The sequence below is a fragment of the Lepisma saccharinum genome, chromosome 9, assembly GCF_977018435.1.
Source record: "Lepisma saccharinum chromosome 9, izLepSacc3.1, whole genome shotgun sequence".
In the NCBI taxonomy this organism is placed as follows: domain Eukaryota; kingdom Metazoa; phylum Arthropoda; class Insecta; order Zygentoma; family Lepismatidae; genus Lepisma; species Lepisma saccharinum.
Genome location: NC_139237.1, coordinates 79,161,929 through 79,180,957, shown reverse-complemented (window position 1 = coordinate 79,180,957; position 19,029 = coordinate 79,161,929). Strand labels below are relative to the sequence as shown.

Genomic DNA, 19,029 nt, shown 5'->3' with positions numbered 1-19,029 from the left:
GTTTCTGTGCGAGTTCTGACAGTATGTCGTCACAAGTAACTTTTATATCACGGTGAATGTTCAGAGCAGCTAACCCATTTAATCTTTCTTCGCAAATGGTATTTCGAAGATAGGTCTTCAAGTGCCTCAAAGTTGAGAATGATTTCTCATTTGATGTTGTTGTTACCGGGATTGTACATAATATGAGCAAACGTGTGTTTACCCAGGGAAATATTACTTCACTGCACATATCAATTGCTTAAAGAGCATTTACTAGACGTCTTTGCATTGCTGCAAGATGACGATACCACAGTTTCATTTCAGTGTGAGCGTCGTCGCCTTGTAATCAAGGTGTCCCGGGTTCAATACCCGGTGGAGGCTAATAGTGGTTCGGATCTCACTTTAAACTTTAGGCCCAGTCCCGATTAGCCTTACTGTGCATAATGTGGATTTAAAATATCAATTCAATCAACATTATACTTGTTGTGGAGATGGTTTTGCTAAATATTGTGTACATTTTTGGCATTGTATTATTATATTATTGGTCAAAACATTTGTTTGACAGTCGACAAACAAATACGAACCGCTTCAGTAATTAACATTTTCTACTACAGTGTCATTAATGTGTCATATTCATTTTCATATTAGGTCTATGGAGAGGAATTTTGTATAATGTTAACGTTATGGAACTGCGAAACCAACTGTTGAAGGGGCCACTCCCCCCTTCCGCTCCGAAGCCCAGTACCGCACCACAGGATCTGTCACTGAGCCCGACAAAATCTTGCCAGACAGTGCTCGAAATGCAAATTCGTAGCCGAAAAGGGAGGGGATGTTTGATCGATTTTGGAAATACGAGGGGGTACATCCTTGTATGGATCAACATGGAGACAATACAGTAGGTGGAGGATGCTCAATATGAAAATTATTCTAATTGGGGGTATGATTTGTGAAACTTTCTTAACTGAAGGCAGCATCCCCTACTTCGACCACTGATGCCAGAAAAGATGCTTTCAGAAAATGAATTTATTACTGCACACGTATATTACTTATTGTATTTGTTGCGTTTGTACAAGAGAAACATTCAGAAGATTTGTAAGGAATATTTACAGTTAATAGGATGCCTATCTAGTCTATCCCGTGTCGTAATACAAACTTTATCCCTTTCCTACAAAATAATAAAACTGTCCATGCCAACCGTGATTTTATAATGTGGTTGCATACATATACACTAGAGACATTAGTGCCACTGCTCCGACGCCAGGGTTTCAAATACCTTGGTGGATCTATAAGATAGGTAATATCGTTTTTCGAGGGTTTGTGAACAAAACAAAAAGTAAATGATTTTAAAGTCCATTTTATATTCAGATACGTTAATCGGGACTGGTCTTAAAGTTTAAATCGGGATACGTACCACTGTGCAATGCACCTTCACAGGGGATCAAACCCAGGACCTCTTTGATTACACCACCATCGGTGAGGCCCCTGAAATCATTGAGGAAACTTGTTCATCATAATGTTCTCTCGCCCTGCGAAAGTTTATTGGTGATATAGGGTGACATCCTACACACGTCTTCCAGACATACACACGCGGGCACACCCCTCCCCTGCACACACACGATTGTATGCTTACAGCACATGCTGTGCCCTCCCAGAAAAACAATTCTAAATCCGCCTATGGATATATCTGCTATCAAATAATGAACGGCACTTACCTCGACAGTTCCTTGACATAATTTTGCAACAAGGTTTGCAATATCTTCTGTTATGCCTTCTTGTTGAATATCAAGAGTCTGAAAGTTTGCACGTTTCACTCTCGCAATTCGGATGGAATTCCTCTTAACTTAAATCGACCTTTTCTGACGTTCTATTTGTGGAAGGTGAAGCTTCAACTTCCATTTTTTGTTTCTTTTTGAAATAATCTAATAATGTATTTCTCCTCTTTTTTCTATCCATCTTTAGTTCGACGTCAAAAATCTATTACACATGCAGAAACGTAACACACAACACTACCACTTCGACTTGCTACCTTGCAGACTGCAACTCGCTGCAACCCCAGTGAACACCAGGACTTGGGAGAAAGATACCGGGCGGTCGAATGTCTGAACCATGCATCCAGCTTGGTCCAGCTCAAATTACGTCACCAGTGTTGACAGCAACCAGTAGTGTCAGTGTCAGTAGTGTTGGCAACTGCTAAATTATTTACGCACAAATTCAAGCGAGATCTTTCACACATGTTACAAGAAAATTCAATAAACTGAAGGCTGGAAATTGGTTGCGAAAAAAATATCTAATTTGTAAAGAGCACAAGAGTAAAACGTATAATATTTTGGCATATTAATTGCTTTTATTTTGTTTATGAAACTGACTGGGCCAGTTGCGCTATATAACGCATCCCTCCCTTCCTCCCGGCATGCTATTGTACAAAACATCGATTGCCTACTTCGTAAAACCATGCCTCGCTACTGCCTGCAACAATTATTATTATTATTATAATTATTGATATTTTGAAATAAATATGCATCCAGGTGCGAAATAAGATTTTGACTTACTTTGCCTACTAATTGTAGTGATTCAAATCTCACAGAACTTTGCTCTGCTGGTATAAATGGTATAAGAAGGGGAAAGAAAGAAATGGGAAGTTAGCAGCACTGTCGTAACAGGAAAGGAAGGGTCATTCTCCTAAGAGGGTCATCGTGGGTGAAAGAAAGGGGAGGAGGGATTCCTTCAGTTCGCATTCCAAGGGGTACGGCTCTTTTCTTGACCATACTGAGAAGGAAATTCTCTTTCCTTTTCAGTGACTAAGGAATGAATGAATGCCTGTGCATTGCTGTAACTCAACTCCAATATTATCAAAAGTAATTGAAGAAGCAATACATTTCTCATTGCCAAATGTAAACATTTTACAATATTGGCAATTTATGAAATAAAATGTATTTCTGCTTTGAATTTTTTTAAATGACGAAACCAATGGGGGGGGTTTTAACCCCCACCAACCCCCCCCTGGGCACGCCACTGTACGAGTATAATATGTGGCATGCCCAAGGGGGAGATTGGTGGGGTCCTAAACTGCCTTTCGGCCCAGTATTCCTAAAAAATGAACGCCAAGGCCAGGAAAAGATGGCAGAATGAGGGCTGACTACTAGAAAAGTACACATATCCCCCTTTTCGAAAATCCTTGTAAAATTCAGTGACTCCTTTGAATTCGAACTCCAAAGGAACACGAAAAAAATTCGAATTAACAAAATTATGTATATTAAAGATCTTTCAAGGGAAATAAACTTCTGCTTAAAAGTACCGAGTAATTCGAATTATCAAAGTACCTGACTGAAAATCGACCCTCCCAACTGTAACTTCTGGATCCACCACTACTTTTGGCCAATCGCAAAGATGAGGATGTGTGACGATTAGATGTAACTGATTAAGGAATACTCACAAAGAACACCCATTCCCAGGCCGGGATTCGAACCCGAGAACCTCGATGGTGAGATCGTAGGTCAACCACTAAACTCGATGGTCGTCGAGACAGTTCTTTTCCATATTATACTGTATTCTATTTTAGGCATTATCAACATCCACAGCTCACCGATGGCGTAGTGGATATGTCGTTGCCTTATAATCAAGGGGTCTCGGTTTCGATGTGCAGCGGATGCACATAGCAGAGGCGTCTCTTGAACGCATGGGGTGCATGCTGCGCATGCGTCAATTGTGGGAAAAAGGACAGCTTGCTCTGCGACGACATTAATGAGCATCTCAACATTCTAATTTCTTCATATAGGAGAAGTATTTATTTTACACGAGAGCGCTCAACTAAGCTTATATTACATTTCTTGGACCTGAAGTGACGCATGCGTCAATTGTGGGAAAATAATTATTACTTTCTTTCACTTCAGATCCAAGAAATGTAATATACGCGTAGTTGAGCGCTCTTGTCTAAAATAAATACTTCTCCTATATGAAGAATTTAGAATGTAAAAATGCTCATTAATGTCGTCGCAGAACAAGCTGTCCTTTTTCCCACAATTGACGCATGCGCAGCATACACGGCATGCGATCAGGAGCGCCTCTGGCACATAGTGGTTCGGATCGACTTTAAACTCCCAATTAGACTATCTGTGCATAAAGTGGGCTCGAAACAAAATTCAATTCATATTAAAGTCAGTAGAAACGGCTCGGTGGCAGGGTTTATGGAAACAGGCGCTTAATTTCCATATGCGCCATGGATTGGCTGTTCATCAGCGTTGCCACAATGAGGACATAATTTCCCTTTCCAAGGGGCAAAATTTCCCTTTTCGGACCAATTTTTCCCTTCACCTAAGCAAATCACACAATAATTAAGTATTAGTAATGGAAGTAGCAGTAGCTGTAATTATTATTATTAATAGTGGTGGTGCTGGTGGTGGAAGCAGTAGTGGTAGTATTTCCGTTGGTCCATGTCCGAGTGAATAGAAAATGTTAAATTTTTCACATACATGTCACTTTCATCGCTTCCTGACCAGATGTCCCGGTTTGGATCCTGGTCACGAATTCATTTAATCGTTAATCCTCATCGTTACTATTATCCGAAGGTGCAGAAAAGCGATGTACTTAACAGAAATATAAATATATACAGGCTATATTCAAGGGAGCAGAAAAAATAACAGAAAAATGAAAATGTGAATATGAAATTGGAACTTAACATAAACTGTAATAATGTAGTCAGATGTCTTAAAATTTCCCTGAAATTGTGGTATTCTTAATCGAAATTCCCTTTTCCCTTTTGGCTAAAATTTCGGTCCGAATTTCCCTGTAAAAGGGAAATTTCCCTTCATGTGGCAACACTGCTGTTCATTCCCGTCCTTTCTGCAGCAGAGTGCGGAAAGCAGTGTTGCCAAACCTGATACGCATAAAAGAGCTATGTTGCGCCTTAAATGAACCTAAACATGACTTCAAAGGAGCTAGATCTTCGAAGCCGCGAAAAACTGCCTCCTAGGGTAATTCTAGATATCAGCATGTCAGAAGGTTGCTATTAATATTAACTTTAATCTTGACATTTCATTCTTAAATAACTAAGTCCAGTTTAGACATGTACAGTCACCGGCAATAAAGTGGGACACCTAGATCCTGAAATACTCGCTTCCTTGCAAGGCGTTATGTGTGTTGCCTAACTCTACGGCGATAAATGGATTTTAATAGGAAATTTTCAACGGCAACTTTTATCAGCGTCGTAGGGTTAGGCAACACACAGAACACCTTTGCAGAGAAGCGAGTATTTCAGGATCTTTATTGCTGGTGACTGTACATATTATTATTATTTTTTGTTTCTCAAGCTTTCACCAGATCATGCGACTTTCCCAGAAGTTACGACAAGAATAATAAAAATTTTAAAACATGAAAAAGGTGCAATTCGGTTTTTAAGTAGGTTTAAATTGGGAGGGAATGCAGAGTGCCCTGTCACTTGCTTCCTACCCGATTTCAGGCTGGCAACTGTTAGATATCATGAAGAACATAGGAATATATTGACAATAAAATACTAAAAGGACTAGATTTGGAGCTTAATTTACCCTCGCGGAGCTAAAAAGCTCCTTGTGAGCATTTCGAAATTTTTGGAGTCAAACGAGTGTACAAAAAAGCTAAGTTTGCAACACTGACGGAGAGGGAAGGCGCAGACGGTCCGCCATGAACTGTTTCTGTTCATATATATATATATATATATATATATATATATATATATATATATATATATAACAATGGACATTTTTTTATAACTGTTTCCGGTTTTGTAACAATACAGGACAATAATAGTCTCCAGCTGCCCGATTTATTGATTCATCAACTGTTAGACGGCATTGTTGCGAAGTTTTCTTTTTCCTTTTGTTTAGCTAGCGAACAGACTGAATAATATTAACAGCTTGTTACCAATAAACAGGAGGTCGTACCACCAAAGGTGCCAGGCAACTCCTAATGTGTCCTCGAGTAATGAAAAAATATAGAAACTACCATTAAAATAATGAAAATAACATCTGTGTTAAAAATATAAGGTATTTTGTTTCATTTGAGAAGCTCTGCTCTGCTCTTCTCTGCTCTCTCTCTCTCTCAGGCACACACACACACACCCAAACAATGTAATATTGTTTACTATAATAAACAGTAACCATTTTGTAAAGAAGAGCCCCTCTCAAATCGGCCCGCACTTACCCCTCTCCCTAGCACAGCCTCTACTGCTACCCAACCTTCTTCAACTCACAAGGCTTATTTGTTTATTTACATTTATACATAAAAAAAACATTGCAGTAGCAAGAAAAAGAAATGCAAACGATTTATGGAGGAGCTCTGTGCAACATATAGAGTAATAATAATAGTGGTTTAATAATGACTCACAGTAATTATGAGAAGTTATTTTTGTCGAGTATCTAAGATGGACAAACATTTGTTTTGACGATTTATCTTGCAGTGGACCTAAAGTGAAAACTACTCTAATGTTAAAATTTCATCTTCATATACCTAACAGTTCCTGTGAAAAAGGAACATGAAGTTACGACAATTAGTCTAACATTGTCCAGATAGGCAACTGAAACTTCCCCCCGAAATAAGTTAGGCTGCGCACGCCTATGCGTATGACCTACCATTGTTTGTATTTTATCCTGTTGGGGTATTCCTCAACCTGTGTGGGGGCTCAGACTTCCACGAGAGTGAAGTAATTCAGTTGTGGTTACTCGTTACGATGTCACATGTGAAATCATTTTTTGTTCGAATAATTTTGGGAGGGAGTAAGGACATTTTGAGTGTGTCCGAAAAGTCCAGAAAGCAGGCTTGAAGTACGGTCTTATCGGAAGTGACGTCACCTAGTGCATTTCGAAAGAGCCAATCAAACGAGCAATCGATCGCAGTGCGCGACAGTGCACACTTCTGTACTATATTCGTTGACTTGTTCACTTGTTTGAAAACGTGGAAGTCGAAAGCCAGTCAGATGTTGGTTGTACTTCTATTGTGTGGGAATGCATGTATAAGAACTCTTAAAATGGTATATGATTTCTATGATGAAAAACAAGTTTTCATAATGCGACGAAAAAATGTGTTCTTAGTTTTATCTACTCATCGTATTAGGCGCTAAAGTCGAAGTGCAATTCGAAATATTTTCGCTTTAAGTTCAATACTTCAAGATTGAACTGCGAGACCATTCTCGAAGGAGGTAACAAGCAGAAGTAGGATCACATAAAGTAGTACCGATGGCTAGAAACCGCAAAGGATAGGCGGTGGGAGCCAATATAAAGCAACAACATTCTCGAAGGATGATCGCTTCAGGCTCCGAAATCCTACAAATATCTAATTTAAATAGTGTATAGTGGTAATTAATTTTATTTCATTAGCAGGATTAAACATCTTGTATAATAAGTTCTGATATACTGAGAAATTTATCATCAGGGCTTCTAACCCCCCCCCCCACCACTTTTCGCCTTTATATTGCAGCTACTGATAAGGGATGGGTTCGCTTCAAGTACGATCTTGCACCTTTATGGGGTTCCAAGCCTTTTACTTAACGTACACTAACAGAGATGGTAGCATTACAAGAACATAGGTTTATTTCAGTATGAGCCTTTGCGGCTGTACACATATTTCCATACATCAATGAAGTTCTTTCTTCTTCTCCCCCCCCCCCATAACTCCTCTCCTTATGTCCTCACATGTTCAACTCTACCTTTCATATTAATTGTGGGTTCTTCTCTCACTACAATCTATCAACCTGTTTTCTTTCTCATAATTTTACACTTATAGCTCTAGTTATTATATTGTCAAAAATAAGCTTTCTGCACACCGCTCTCAGGCACTTTCACTCCCGTCCCTCATCTTATTCGCTCTCTTCGTCCAGACGTAATGTAGGAAGGTTCCCAGGTCCCTTATTTGAGATTCGTCCCTTCCAGCCATTTCCCTCTCCCTAATGGCCCTCATTAGCACCTCCATTTTAGATTCGTTCATATCCCTAATGTATTTCCGCCCAGCCTCAGCTGTTTCTTTGCACTGGAGGAGAATGTGGAATTTCGTCTCGTCTTCCCCACACATTGGACATTCTGCACTTCCGTCCTCTCTCACGCGCTTGAATTGTACCCACCCCCTAGCCTGAACCATGCCAAACCCGACCTGTCACTCGCTCCACACACGTCTACGTATTTTCGCCTTCTCCATTGCCTATCCCCATCCACGATTTGTGCCGAAGTTAAAGATACTTTCCCCGCACATTCTGCCAAAATTTGCTGATGTCCTCCAATCTGTCCCGTATGATTCCCATTTCCTGCATGCCCGCCCCCCCCCCCCCTCGACTACTTCCTCCCAAATCCATCACAGCCCTATGGTGTATAGTTCCTTCTTTATCATTATTACCCATTGGCGTTCCTTTGGGTCATTGTTCTGCGCTTGCATCGCGAGTTTTTTTAGATTTCCATCCTCCATATTTAACAGACTTGAAACCCCTCAATCCTGCTTCTACTTCCTCCCTATACTTTCCCATTTCCCTAACAACCCCGGACGTTGCCATATCCCTTCCCAGCTCCAGAACTAGTTTTAGAAAGTTTGGTTGTACCCAGTTTACAATTTCAGTTGCCCCCCAGACCCACAGTTCGATACCATAGAATAATGTGGCCTTGACTGTAGCCTCGTATAAACCCTCAAGTGTTCTGGTTGGTATATTAGCCACTTTGTACTTTATTTTTTTTCGTTTTACCCAGCGTGTACATAGCTTTCTTTGTGCCCGTCTTGTCCGACATTGTTATGACCATACCCAAGTAATCGTACTGTTTTACCCTCTCTAGTTGTGTCCCCCATATTTCCACTGTTCGTCCCTACCGAATACGTAACCATTTTTAAACACATGACTTTCGTTTTCGTAATATTAACTCGGAGAGCCCATTTCTCACAGTACATCTACAGCCCATCAAACCATTTCTGTAGCCCTTTTATTGTATTAGAAATTACCACCAGGTCGTCCGCACACAGTAATAGTGGTATTTTTGTGTCCGCGATCGACATTACTACAATCTACCCCACTTTTCCATGGATGATATCTGCCTTTGAACTGTGAAGAATTTCTATTTTTATGCTTAAAATGAAAGGTTGGCGCTTGCTTCAAGCCGACGGTCGCGATAAAAGTTATTGACGTTAAAATTTAGACTAACAAGCACTAAAAGGTCGTTCTTTTCGTTCCGTTGTACCCTTCGGCAATAAATTTCAAAGACCCTGACGCTACGTGCCACGACAGCTTGGTAACTTATTGTATAGCGTGACCAATTTGGTGATAAGTGTGTGCCTGAGATAAAATGTCGTTTAATTTCTTAGGTCAGGTTTCTCCACGAGCGGCGCTGCTGTCAACTGCATTATCGCTGCAGAGAGAGCAATGTTGGTAGGTTAGGTTTGCAGAAAATTATTTTTAAAAAGTACATTTTCCCCTATTTATCATGAAGACATTCGTCAGTCTACGGAACGTTATACAACTCTAACTCGGATCCTGGAAACAATTGAAGATTTGCTGAAAACTTTTGGATTTATATATTTTAGATAATGTTCCTAGATGTTTACGTTAGGAATTTACTGGACAAGTTTCATCTTATGTTGGCTGTAGTCCCATTCCATAGATAAGTTTACAAAGTTATGATCAATGGCTTTTATAGTATCAGACTGAACGTTGCATTGTAGCAGACTGCAGACATACAGTATATCTATCTATCTATATATCTCATTATAATTCATACTATGGGATCTTTACATGTCTCTGTAACTACATTTCCTGCACAGCCATCTAGACTTCTTTCCACCAAATCGCGGCGATGTAAGTGATGAGCATGGTGAACAGTTTCATCAAACAATAGCAGCAATGGAGAAACGTTACCAAAGTGGATGGAAGCCAAATATGTTTGCAGACTATTGTTGGGGATTGCTTAGGGATATCGAAGACACCCACAGGAGGAAGGTCAAACGCAAAACAATGAACTAGGTATGTTGTGTTCTTTTATATATGTATAGTTTATTGCAATATGTATACTTTATATATGTTTCTTCATTGCAATTCGTCCCAAAGGGCAACTTCAGTTAGCCAACTTAATGTATAGGGTGTGTGTTACTGAGATTATGTTTGCGTAGCGCAACTGTAAGTGTTGCAAACTTACCTCAAGTTCTCCAAAAATTAACTTTCCCCCCAATTTTCTTCTTCTTCTCCTACAAATTGGGCGTGATGGGTCCCAAATGTACCTCGTTGGACTCTGTGTTCCATAAGTTTTCCAAAGAGGTATCATTTGTGATTCTGGGATAATTAGTAGAGGGGCACAAAGGCCGCCAACATGAAGCTCTGCGATTTTTTTCAAATTTTGGCCGGGGTCTAAATGTTGATACCATAACTGACATTATTTCTAAATCTGAGGGTGCAGAAGTAAAACTAAGTTCAGATTCGTCTTCAGCAGCTCGAAAACTAAAAGGAACACCTTGTTTCATGCAAAAAATTCTTCACTGTCGACCAGTGTAATCAACCGTCTGCAAAGTTGGGGAATTTTGTCTTCCCCGATCAAACTATCACACGTAGTTAAGTCTGGACTTCGAGGAGGCCAGAACGTTTTGGGTCGACACTTCCAGTACTGAAAACCTTCTACCAGGATTGCAAGGTGTCACGTTTAGGGGCAGAATTATTGAATCTTTGTGAACACCGTTCTCGTATATCTCCTGAACTAATACCTTCTCTAGCACGATCATGACCCCGCATACTAGCTATAAGTCTTTCGTCTGTGGTATAGACACTCGTATCAGCCATAATGTCACTCAATCCGAAACAAACCAAACATCAAGGTTAAAGTATAATGTTGCCTAGGAACTTTGTGCCTATCGTGTGTACTTTGTTATTCAGCTATTAAATTCAGACTCTGTGTTTCTTTGAAACTGACCTATTTAACGACGCTTTTCTAAATTCTACATTAACAGCAACAATGAAAATGAATTAATATTTTAGTAATTTTGATGAAGGGATGAAACGTAAGCCAAGAACATGTAATCTTTGGTTGGGAGATCTTGCGAATGGCTCCCGACGCATTCGACCACTTAACACAGGTGTGGAATTCCACATTGTGTCGGCGTGTCACGAAGACTAAATAATCAAGTTGATACTCACATTTTTAAGTTCCTGCACCTGCTTCTGAAGGTCGCTGTTCTGGATGGTAAGCTCTGTATTCTTCTCAATCACCTTCGCTAGCTGATTTTCCTGGAAAATACAGAAAAAAAATACTCCTTTAGAAAGCCAGTTTTGTTTCGATGTAAAACCAAAACTTTAAGGCTAGCGGGGCAGTTTTTGAAAATGCATCTCCTTTCGAAAAGTCGCTACGATATTCCAACTTCTGAAAACCTACGCCTGCTTAGAATTCCTTCTAGATCATTCACGCGAATCTTCGAGTGGTTTGTTTGTGCAGTTGTCTACATCAGGAGCGTATATTCTAGGCTAGCTAGGCTACCTGTGAAGCCTGAAGCCTAGAAAGTAAAATACTGAAGAGACATCTCTTAGAAACTGTGTGAATTAAGCTGATTTGGAAAATAAGATAATGGCGATTCTGAAGTTGGCAACCCGAATTCTTAGGAGTTGGCAACCTGGATTCTTAGGAGTTGGCAACCTGGATTCTTAGGAGTTGCCAACCTGAATTCTTAGGAGTTGGCAACATGGATTCTTAGGAGTTGGCAACATGAATTCTTAGGAGTTGGCAACCTGAATTCTTAGGAGTTGCCAACCTGAATTCTTAGGAGTTGGCAACCTGGATTCTTAGGAGTTGGCAACCTGAATTCTTAGGAGTTGGCAAACTGAATTTTTATAAGTTTGCAACCTGACTACCGTTGGGATGGCAACGTGGCTTCCTTGAAGACGTCAATCAGTGGCGTATACTGAGTCCAAGATCTGGGCTATCTCACTATGTCACGTGGTCCTAGGCTATGAATAGAAATACATTTACCAACTACTAATAAATCAGGTTGCCAACTCAGAAATAAATTTACCAACTACTAATAAATCAGGTTGCCAACTCCTAAGAAAGTAGGTTGCCAACTCATAAGAAACCAGGTTACCAAATCATAAGAAATCTGGTTGCCAACTCATAAGAAACCAGGTTACCAACTCATTGGAAATCAGGTTGCCAACTCCAGAATCATCATCATCATCTCACTGATATGAATAATAATATTTACAACATCTGATCGATTTTTCTCCTGTAATTCATTCTCTAGACTTCAGGCTTCGCAGATAGCCTAGCTAGCCTAGAATATACGCTCCTAAAGTCAATAATGAGTCTACTCTTCACCCTTCCTCCATAGCCTAGGACCAGGTGTCACAGTGAGATAGCCCAGGTCTTAGACTCAGAATACGCCACTGGTCTACACATCTGTGTTGGAAAATGGTCTTACGTAGCCACGAAACTATTGCGAATATCCGGACAACAGCGCAGGCAAACCACACGAAGGTAGAAGAAATTATATAGATGTAATGGTTCAGAATTTGAAATATCTTAGCGGTTTTTTGAAAGGAGGAAAATTTTGGAAAACTGGTTGGCTGGCGTCGACCAAAAGTTGTGTAAAGGTTGTGTAAAATGTGAAAAATAATAGAAAACAGTTGTGTATTGTGCTGGATATTCATTCACTCATCTGGTGGATTGACTAGCAAAGTCTTTTTATTTATGTAATAACTAGCTGATTACCCGGCGTTGCACGGGGATTTATTTATCCCAATCTTGTATTAGACAGGAAAATAATGAATTCTAACTATAGTGTAAAATGTAACTAATTTTAAATGTGGTCGTGAATGTCACCAATTAGCTTAGCGACTCCCAAAACTATGGATTCGACACTAATCTAGGTCATTTGTGGCATTTTATTTTTCACCCCCCCCCCCCATGCCGATAGGTGATGAACTTGGAGTTGAACCGCATTGGGACTGTCACGAAAACTATGGATTCCATTCGCAACATAGCCTGAATGTTAGACAACCCGAGAAACGCTATCGTTGTGCGGATTGATAAGAGTCACGGATGTCTGTGCGGAATTTAATATCGGTGGTTTTCGATTATTTTGACATATTACCCATTCCCACCCCCACTCCTAGGGTGCCAGGGGTGTCTTACCCCCACAGTATTTTTTTTAAGATTGCAAGTGATACGTGTACCAAGTTTGGTTGAAATTGCTCCAGGCGTTCGAGAGTTATGCCGGAACAAACAAATATACACACCCACATCCACACACACATATACATCCATTTTTATACATATATAGAGAAGATAATAATAAATAATAGTATATTTATAATAACAATTGTATGATAATAAATTTGGAATAAAATTGGTTTACTTTTATTAGTTTTTAATAGCTATTATTGTATAATAACAATTATAACCGTGGTAATAATTATTATTGTTGTTATTACTTCCATTAAATAAAATTTATCAGTGACCTGACCCCTTACAGAAAATTTCTGGCGACGCCCATGGCCACCCTCTATATTTGGAGACTCAATACGATATCGAGTCTTAACTTTCTAAACCGAGACTGTTTCGAACTGGGTCTCACTTATTGCACAACACTTGAGCAACCTTGTGTTCTGACGTCACGTGAGAAAGCTTTTTAATTTTAGGCTAGATGCCTACGTTGTCAGGTTAGGCTAGCTAGGTTTAGTTCTCTTAGCCTAAATAATAATTTGTCGTTGTATTTATGCTAATGGAATCTAACCTAACAGGCCTAACCTAACCTCGTAGGCATTACTCGTCTGACGTCAGAACACAAGGTAGCAAAACTGTTGTGCGGAGAGGAAGACCCTTTCAAACTTGGCAGTCTCGTCTTGCCACCATTCCTACCCGATGGCGCACATGCTATGGCGGAAACGGGTCTGGAGAACCACTCACGTAATTGTAGTCGATGAATCCGCCGCCCCGCTCTTCCAAGCTGTTGAATCCGACGACACAAGATGATATTCCCAGGATTACGGCCCACGATCTCATCTCTTGGGCCCGATCCAGTGATCGTCAACCTACGAAAATGGGGCATGTTCTCCCAGCTATCGAGGTCGTAACCGCTTCTTAATGACCCCCGTAAATCGAGCGTCTTTGCAGGCAGAAGATGGACAGCGCCCTCATCAACTAAGAGGGACTTTGCAATCCGCAGCAATCAATAACGGTCTGAAAGGGTGACACTCCTTCAGGGTGAAAAAGGGCACTTTCGTTATTGTCGCAAAAACTTTTATACTGGTTTAATTTGCTATTGGGTTGTCTAACGTCGCGTATTTCTGACGGGGCAAGGATGAGACTGGGCGGACATTTTGACACTAAGACAGCGGACGTTTTGCCAACAAAGTCGAAGTAAAATTGTAACTAACCAATATTATCCCACAATGAATGTGCAATGTATTCATGAAGCACAACCCAAACTTGAATTTTATTTGTTGTTACATTTATATTTCTAAAAAATGAAAATGAAAAATGAAAGCGTAATGCAGCTTACTTGTCACAATTAAATTTAAGAACATGTTTCCGTTACAATGAAAACTATGTCCTCAGTACATTGCTGTTAACTTACAATAACTTCAGAAGCGTATACAGTGTCCAACACTATTAAGATACTGTGCAATATCTCTCTGGCCATTGGAAAATTCAATTGCTAGGGACCTGATTCTATCCTGAAGGCTTTTCCTGGACCTCTTTACTCTCTTCCTTGGAGGAAAAGTTAGGTTAGGTTAGGCCGGTGGCAAACTGTCCTCCATCATGAAACAAACGCTGGCAAAATGTCCGCTTTTTCGAATTTGCTGGCAAAACGTCCGGTGGTAAACCGTCCTACACCCCAAAAAGTTGGACAGACTGAAGATGATGCCGTTCAAATAATCCGGTGTGTTGTAAGAAGTCTCCTTTGTCCACATTATCTACCTAAAGCCTGAATCACACGGAACTGGATTTCCAGTAGAAATGCCCTAGTTGGCGCTGGACTAGCTACCCATTTGCTAGTTTTCGCCTCACACGATGTTTGTTATGGTACTTGTCGATAGAGGAGTGAAAATGTAATGGCGGCCGCGTGAGATGTAAACAATGTATCACTTCACATTTTTAAAAGCCGATAACTATTGAACCGAGAGGAATAACGTCTCGTATGAAACGTTATTAGGTATAAAACAATGGCACTGCTAATAATACATACTTTATAACGGTTACTGTACACGTATGGAACAATATTTTAGTTGTTTCAATTGTAAACATAGTGCACTCAGCATAGATGGTGTAATTCATAGCATTTATGCTAGCAAAAATGTTAAAAGGAAATGCTTTCGTCTAAAGACGGCTCAAAGATGGACGAGCAATTTAAAGAATGTTGTGCTTTTATCAATAATTAAAAAAGAAGAAGTATGGACTAGAGATTGGCTCGAAAAAAAAACTCGAGTATTCAGACATGAGATTCGCAGAATTCATTCAGAAATTTTAAAAAAAATCAAACATTAATTTAATACACTTGTAATAATAAGGATTTTCATTTTCGGCTAATTTTATTTTCACGTACACATCTCATCGCTTTGCATAAATACCTAAATATTAATGAACTGAACACGAATGCACTGCACGTCATCATCTCGTTGCTAACAAAAACAGCCAACACTCGGAAAGCACAGACAAAAAACGGCCTCTTGCAAAGTCACAGATTATCTTCACATGCTCAAACTTTGCTCTGATTGGCTGTTCCACAGTATCTAGTCGACGAAAGCCAGTAGCAATTAGAACATGTCCTATTCCTCAAAATCCAGTCAAGCGGTCAGTCAGGCGGCCATGATTTGTACATAGCAAGTCAGTTCAGCGCCAACTAGGGCATTCCTACTAGAAATCCAGTTCCGTGTGATAGGGACTTTACTCAAACTAGCGTGAAGCTATTGTGATACTAGTTACATTCCTTGATTGCCCTCTGAAAATTTTATGACGCTGTAAAAAGCGAATAGAAAACGATGGAACTATGAGTGCTTAGAATTTTATTTGTTGCAGAATTGTACATGATTTTAAAAAAAACTTAAAAACGAATACACCACACCCACGCACACACACATGTGTGTATGTGTGTAAATCGCCTTGTAATCAAGGAGTTCTGGGTTCGATACCCGGTGGAGGCAAACAGTGGTTCGGATGCTAAAAAAAATACCCGTTAAAGTGGAATCCACATATTCTGAGGTTGCCAGATAGCCATTTGCCTCGAAAATTATTAAATTACAGGCAAAAGAAAAAATAAATTTAGGAAGACCATATCGTCGATGGAATGATCAGTTTTTGTATGATGTGCTTTGGTTACTCAGACCTGCAAGAGGAAGAAGAAGAAGAAAACTCAAGCATGTCTGTGAGTGTGGAGGTTGGATTTTATATCCCCCCAAATACAAAAAAAATACAAAACCTCATATTTACATTTTGTTTAATAACGCCATCTCATAGGGTAAAACCAAGTGAGAAATTTGTTTGGACTCAATTTTTGCAGCGTGACGTCACACTAATATGGTCCATTGAGAGGGGAGCCATGGAGAGACTTTTGCCTGTGGCTGCAAGCACAGAGGCGAACGCGCCCTGTTGATCAAAAGAAACCGACGTGAGCTGAGCTCGGTGGCGCTGACAGGCATGGCGAACTGGCTCTTTTGTGTGCATTCATGGAAGAAACATTGTGGCAATCGAGGTGTTCAAACAATGCAGCTAACACACGTGACCTTGACGCTGTGACGCGCTTTAACAGCAGATAACACAGCGACCATCTGTCGCCCCAGTGTCTTCAGCTCAAGAAAGAACTTGCGTGTGTTGCAGCGATGCCACCCGTATGGACATGTCCCTACGCATAGAGACTTTCACTACATTTCGCCCGCGTAGGGACAGATTTTGCCAAATGAGGGAAAACGTAGGGACTTTTTTCAATCTTGGAAAATAACATTTTATTGTGCAAAGCTGCAAAGCTTACTCGCCAGTCAGTTGCACTTCCTTCGTTCTCGGTTTGGAATGAATGGATTAGTTTATCTGGATACTTTAGCGAGGAGGAGAAAAAAGAACCAACTAACAAATCTCCATCAGAATTTTGGAACATGTTATCGGTTACCCAGAACTTTGAAGGCAAGTTCTTTTTTGAAAACATTTCCAACATTTTGCTAACATTACCACATTCTAAGTGATACAAAAACAAAAAAAGAGAAATAAAATGGGACCAGAATTGTTAAATTCTTTGCTAGTGGTAAATTCTTCCCTTAAGGCACGTGAAGAAGACTACAAGAAATACAGCATCACCAACCAACATCTATCTCTTCACAGCAGCAGCATGTATGACTTCAAATAACATAATCAACAGTAAACGACTCAAGGTTATTCATTAATTGTGGAAGCACCGAGCAGATAGATTTGGTGAGTAAATATGTATATCTTCTGTTTTGCATGCTCATGAGGTGTTTTTTTTTAGTCGCTTTACTGGGCGTAGGGACATTTGGTTAGTTGTAGGGACATTTTGACTACGTCTGTAGGAACATTACCGGAAAATGGTTGGCAACACTGGTGTGTTGAAGTATCCATGGGGCGTTGGATGGATTGAGGGTGAAAAAGCGAACGGAATAAAGCTTGATAACCCATTAACGTCTCAAAATTAAGTGATCGCTGCCTCTTCCAAAGACTGAAATATATCTTCAATTAACTTCAGAGTGTATGGTCCCCTCGTTTGAGTCTAAAATAGCAATTGTCACCCCCTTGATAACTAATAACTTATTTGTTTTTACTTTCCCCACTCGCTACGACGCCAGGGGTCCCGGGAAAAGACACAAAAGGCGAAGTACAATAAAGCAAATCAATCAATCAATTAATATCTCCCTCTCTCACTGTCACGCACATACACACAGAGATGAAAAACTCAATATGCTGACCAAGGCAGAAATTTATTTTATTATAAAACATAAACTAAACGTAACGTTTCAACCTTCTAGCAAGGTTTTCTTCAGACTCTGCTCCAAGTACAAATGTAACAAGGTACAAAGCAGGACGATATATATACACAAACATTACTCCCTCCAGACTATTAGAAAGGTGTTCTGGAACATTCTAGCAGGTGGCTTTCCCTTGTCAACTGTACTTTCACCTGAAATGTTAAACATATTTTCTTCCAATGTACTTGGTGCAGAGTCTGAAGAAGACCTTGCTAGAAGGTTGAAACGTTACGTTTAGTTTATGTTTTATAATAAAATAAAATTCTGCCTTGCTCAGCATATTGAGTTTTTCATATCATGGATTGATTGAATTGTTATTTTAAGTCCACTTTATGCACAGAGAGGCTAATCGGGACTGGACCTACAGTTTAAAGTGGGATCCGAACCACTCTGTGCCTCCACCGGGTATTGAACCCGGGACGCTTTGATTACAAGGCGACGACGCTACCACTGCGCCATCGGGGAGGCCCTCTTAATGGTGTTATAATACACAGACACACACACCATGTTTTGCGAAATTCTAAAATCAGATAGCACAACAGGGCACCTTATTTCATAGAAACTCCTTAGTTTGCGATCTACGTGTAGTGGTTCCTGACCGGATCCCAGCAAATACGACCTAATGTAGATGAGTATTCTAACTAATAGATTTGTTTTCATACACTACCAACCAGGCACACCTTCTGGTACGCCTGCTATGTTACGACTCACTAAATGAGAGCGACGGGAATTTCGCACACACACACACACACACACTACGCAAGTGCGAGTTTATGTATGTCGAAATGTGCCACGGTGGTCTAGGGTGCTTGACTGTAACGCCGAAGACACGGGTTTGACTCCCGAGCCGTCGATGTTCCTTCACGAAAGGCCCTGACGATCACCCGAGGGCGACCCATGAGTGTGGTGCTGTTCACACGACCTCTACCAGGGCCCGGATCAAGAATGTGTAAAGCCCATGTTATACGAAGGAGAATAACTTGGCCATTGCATTTCCTCCACAGATAAATCTCAATTAAATTGAACTCACAACCAAGAAGTTTCCATAAGCTGACCAATGGTAGTTTCCCTTTTTTCCCCTTTAGGGACTGAAAACATTATTT

General features: G+C 40.2%; 1 protein-coding gene across 16 annotated transcripts in view; it reads right to left on the bottom strand.

Moving 5' to 3' along the window:
- The window catches only part of Rbp (RIMS binding protein), a 390,147-nt gene that overhangs the window by 124,718 nt on the left and 246,400 nt on the right, over positions 1–19,029 (bottom strand). For all 16 annotated transcript variants that reach the window (XM_083128480.1, XM_083128484.1, XM_083128482.1 and 13 more), the window contains one exon: positions 11,102–11,191. In XM_083128480.1, the coding sequence (XP_082984606.1) occupies positions 11,102–11,191 (90 nt within the window). The remainder of the gene's footprint in view (positions 1–11,101; positions 11,192–19,029) is intronic.